The sequence below is a fragment of the Marmota marmota genome, unplaced genomic scaffold, assembly GCF_001458135.2.
Source record: "Marmota marmota marmota unplaced genomic scaffold, marMar, whole genome shotgun sequence".
Taxonomy (NCBI): Eukaryota; Metazoa; Chordata; class Mammalia; order Rodentia; family Sciuridae; genus Marmota; species Marmota marmota.
The window spans coordinates 7,131,654-7,136,781 of record NW_026000196.1 but is presented as its reverse complement, the minus strand read 5'-3'; the positions used below and the strand labels follow the sequence as shown (position 1 = coordinate 7,136,781).

Here is a 5,128-nt window from a genome sequence, read left to right as displayed (position 1 = left end):
AAACTTTAATTAACAGTTACTTTGTTTCTTGAACTACAAGGTTATTTTCCTAAGAAAATTAGTATCAAAGGTTAAAAAAAGTAAGTAAGCAGTCATGAATTCTCTTTAAATTATTCATAAATAAAAGAAGTGATTACAATGCAGTTAAAGAAATGGAACATTTTAATTCATAGGCTAAATTAGGCTGTTTGCTTACAATTTCTTTTAACTTCTACCAGTGAATGTGAGGCATCCCAATCTGCAGGTAACGCAATTAAATACAATAGTATGTGAGTCAAACAAAGTTCCAGACTAATTTCCAGTGGTATGTATTCAATGGTCAGTATGATCATGGGGAATAGTGTTGGCAAGAGCCATGGTAAATTCAGTATGATGGATCAAAAAGAAAAGAAGTTTCTTAATAAGTTTTGCAGAAAGGAATATCTCATTGGCTATGAACTATTAACTACCTTAAAATCCTATACAACCTCTTTACCATCTATGCACAGGCATGATAGCTTGGAACTCTAAGAAAAATTAACTTTCAATCAAGGTGTTTATCAGAACTCTCTCTCACACTCAGTGGTGTTTACTTAATTATCCTAAGAACTATGGCATGTTTAATCTTACAAGTCTTTTAAATAATCATTAAGATTTTCTAGTGTTGTGGCCATGGGGCTTTCCAGAAAACCTATCTGAAGTCTTCCCTCATGTCTATAGAAAAGCAGAATCTAAGGATGTTCCATTGCTTTGATGGACGACCTTGCTGCATCCCTCCATCTTGACTTCTGGGACAACATGGTCTTCATCAATGAAACATCAGCAGGCACTGATCTGAGTGTGCATAGTCAGTCAGACTGCTTTTCTCCTCTATGCTTATAGCCCCTTGATTGATGGCTCCTGGGTGCCTCCAGGTTTCTTCGCAGAATATCAGCAATAATCTACATCCCGCCCACTTTCCTAGGAGTTCTCTGATGATGAATGGGATAATAACTGAAAAATGATCTGCCATGTTTGGTAGTCAAGGAAGTGAATAAGAAAAAAATACTATAATACTGTAATTTCTTTGTTATTATAATTGCACACTAATGATTCCCATAATACAGAAAAGAAAATGTCAATCATAATGAGTGAATCATGAAAGACTTTAGCTCTGTTGCCCTGGCAAGTCTTATCAACTCAACATGATGGACACTTTGGCTTTGTTTACCTCTCTAATTATCAAGGGCTGAGTCAAGGTCATCTTTCTCTGGTCATTAATAAGATTAACGCTTCAAAGACCATTTAATGACTGTAGTGCCTCATGATGGTCTAGAACTAAATTCAAACTTGCAAACAGATATTTCCTTTTACCCTCTGCTAATTATCATTCTTTCACAGCAGGAACTTCTTAAATCATTGTTTCTCAAACTAAAGTCATTCTTGTATCACTTTGCAATTTCTGTCATATCTCCAATACCACCTACAATGTAAATTACTTAAAATATTTCTTTATATCCTGAGCGAGACTATCCAGGAAATAAGGTTTAATGTGCCAATTACAATTTCACATATAATAAAACAAGTACATTACTATAAAAATTAAAAAGTGGTATCTGAAATTATTCTACATAACACTAGAGATATTAACACCATATTTTGAGGAATGTTGTTTGAATATATTACTGAGAAATCAAATACTTAAGCTTAGGATTAGTTGAAATGATATTAGGTATAGCAAACACTAGGGAGACTCACGTGAATTCTATAGTGTCTAAGCACATTCCTTTAGCTCATGATATTTAAAAAAAAATACATACATGCTCAACATCTTATTTTTTGCCCACCTTTTTTGTGTATATTCTAAAAGATACAGTTGATTATTATCAAATATTTGTTAATCTTTTCCAAAATGTGCTAATGTAGAACACATGCAACTAGTTGTTTACAACATGGAATACCAACCCCGGGTGAGTAAAGAAAAGAATAGTGCCCATTTTTCAAATCAAAGAGCTCAAATATGATTGTTCAAATATTCGGCTTCTAGATAGAGTTATGTCTTTGTACTCTTGTGTTTGTGTAAGTCATTTTTCTGTCTAACCTTCAATTTTCCAATCTGCAAAATAAGGTTGTTAAATACAATCTCTATGGTCTTTTGCAGCTGCATTTTTTTGGTCTATAATTAATTCACCCTAAAAATCTGATACAAAGGATTTAGATGCTTGTCACCATGAGCTTCCTTAAAAGTGTTTCCTAAGTGCTATGTAAACTGAATTTCAATTTTAGGAAAGATATAAAACATTAACATTTTATTTGGAAAATGTACATTCCCATCATCATACAATGAATTTTCTACTCTCAAACAATCTGAATGTTGGACTTTGAGGAAAAAATAATCAATCTCGTCCATCACACCTGGAGAGACACATTGGGAATTTTTGCAAAGATGCAATAGGTATGCTTTCTGAGAGTTCACTGAGAAGTCAAACTAAATCCAGGCTTCATTCCAATCCCAGCTGGAGGGATTCTACCTAACAGCAGGTAAGTTGAAATGATATTAGGAATAGCAAACACTAGGGAGACTCACATTCACTCTCTGTAAATTTTCATATTTGTTATTTACCTTTTCGTTTGGGTTGTATTTGCTTACACACAGATTTTTTTTTAAAAAATATTCTGCCAACTCTTATTTCTTCCATTGCTTGGAAAACTAGGGAATTTCTTCTAGTGAGCTTATAAATATTAATTTCTATGTTCTGCAATTTTCCCCTAGCCAATGTCATTATAATCATTTGGTCTCAACACAGTAAATTTATTTTTGTTTTCATGAAAATGAGCTGCAAGTTCATCTAAGGATCTGGATCTGTATAATCTTTTCCATGCAAAAATCACCTGGCACCCCTCCAACCTCTGAAAGTGTAAGGATTGTGCCCCATAGTAGTGTTAGCAAGTGCTGGAGGGCAGGCCTTCCAGCAAGTCAGTATTTTTCCCATTTTACATGGTGATTATAGGAAAGACTGCAGAATGAATAGGACATAACTTTCCTATGTTCATATATGAATACACCACCAGTAAAACTCCATATCATGGATGACCAAAAGAATGGGATCCCAATTAGAACAAGTTATACTTCATGTATGTATATGTATACACTCCACTATCATGTATATGTATAAAGAAAATATTTTTTTTCTTTAGAATTATTTTATTAAATCATAAATGTACAACAGCTTCTTAACTCTACACATGCACTTAGATTCTTTAAAGGAAAACGTTATGTCTTATTACATCATGATCCTGGCTAATAGCTTTTCAAAACTTTGAGAAAAATCTTAAAGTTTTCACATGTCACTTGAAACTTACAAATTTAACATTATCAAAGAAGGAATGCTTCTACACTCTTACAAAGACCGCTAGAAAGAAACAACAATTTAAAAAAAGCTAAGAAACTGTCTCAAAGGCTTTATTGTTTTTATTTTTTACAATCCTTCCCCCACAGTAAGGTAATGTTATTAAATAATCTAATCCATTCCCAAAATGGCTCTCTGCATCTGCTCCGGTGTCTTCTGCCATATCATTGCATATTTATGCATGACTGAGATAAGAGTTTCCTTAACATTGTTATTTCGATAACCTGAAGCTGTTCAGTTACCTTTGGGCTCTCATCCTCTCCTATTTATATAATGAAGCTCAAGGCAAATAGGATGAAGCTCAGTATCGGCTCCTCCCACCATAACCCTCACTTCCTCCAGGACCATAATTTCCTCTACCACGTGGTCGCCCCATGTTTCTGCTACCAAAGTTTCCACTCTTCATTAGACTATATTTAGAAGGTTGCTGGATATAATTTCCAAAATCATTATAACTTCCACTTCCATAATTTCCTCCTCTATAGTTGTCATAACCACCTCCATAGCCCCCACCCTGGTTTCCACATCCAGATCCTCTACCACCATAGCCTCCCCTTCCTCCTCCATAACCAGGGCTACCTCCAAAATTGCCACGCCCAGGTCCTCCTCCATATCCATTATAGCCATCCCCAAATCCACGTCTGCTTCCATATCCATCAGATCTTCCTCTAAAGTTGCCTCCTCTTCCACTCCTGGAACTTTGGATTTTTTGCATTTCTTGTCTAGACAAAGCCTTTCTTACTTCTGCATTATGACCATTGATGGTGTGGTATTTTTGCAATACGATTTTGTCCACAGGATCATGGTCATCAAAAGTAACAAAACCAAAGCCTCTTTTCTTTCCAGACTGCCTATCTGTAATTATCTCAATGGTGTCAATTTTTCCATATTCTTCGAAGTAATCTCTAAGGTGGTGTTCCTCGGTATCTTCTTTAATTCCGCCAACAAACAGCTTCTTCACAGTCACACGAGCCCCTGGTTTTCCAGATTCCTCTCTTGCTACAGCTCGTTTTGGCTCAACCACTCTCCCATCAACTGAATGAGGTCTTGCAGCAATGGCAGCATCAACCTCAGCCATGGATGAGAAGGTTACAAAACCAAATCCTCTGGATCTTTTGCTTGCAGGATCCCTCATAACCACACAGTCTGTAAGTTTTCCCCATTGCTCGTAGTAGTTTCTTAAACTTTCTTCTGTGGTTTTAAAACTTAAGCCACCAATAAAGAGTTTACGGGACTGTACCTTTTCTCTCTCCATCTCGGACTCAGTCGCTTCAGCCCGATTTCCCGCAGGCAACTGAGATAAGAGAGATCTCCGCAGACAAACAGGAACCAGACTCCTCCTGGCGCTGGAGTGAGAACTGCCGCTGAAGAGCACCTCCACACAGGACCAGCACTGCTGCTACTGCCGCTAGAGCCGCTGCCGCTGCTTTTCTAGAACCTTCCTCCGACTAACTCCAATTTATTTTTAAAATGGACTTGGTTCTTTCTCTTCCTTTCTCTCCCTGCTCCTCCCTAATTTCTCCCCTCCCTAATCTCAGGGAAATGGGATTACCTAAAATCCCCATGTTAGGCAGATTTATCTGTCCTTGAGTTCACACCCACCCTAGGAATGAAGTAATCCAGACTGTGGGGAGGGTATCAGAAGATCTCAGAAATGACTCTCTCCCAAATTAACAAGTGAATTATAACTCCAGACAGAAAACCTGTGGAATGTAGCCTTTGAATCACCTCTTTAAAAGTCCCTTGTTCCTGCTGATGGG

At 36.9% G+C, this 5,128-nt stretch overlaps 1 protein-coding gene across 1 annotated transcript; it reads right to left on the bottom strand.

The window, feature by feature from the left end:
- Nucleotides 1-3,218: 3,218 nt before the first annotated feature.
- On the bottom strand, nucleotides 3,219-4,704 carry LOC107148505 (heterogeneous nuclear ribonucleoproteins A2/B1-like). Its single transcript, XM_048790291.1, has one exon. It carries the CDS (start codon nucleotides 4,621-4,623, stop codon nucleotides 3,670-3,672), a length of 954 nt encoding a protein of 317 aa, XP_048646248.1. The 5' UTR covers nucleotides 4,624-4,704; the 3' UTR covers nucleotides 3,219-3,669.
- Between the last annotated feature and the right edge of the window lie 424 nt (nucleotides 4,705-5,128).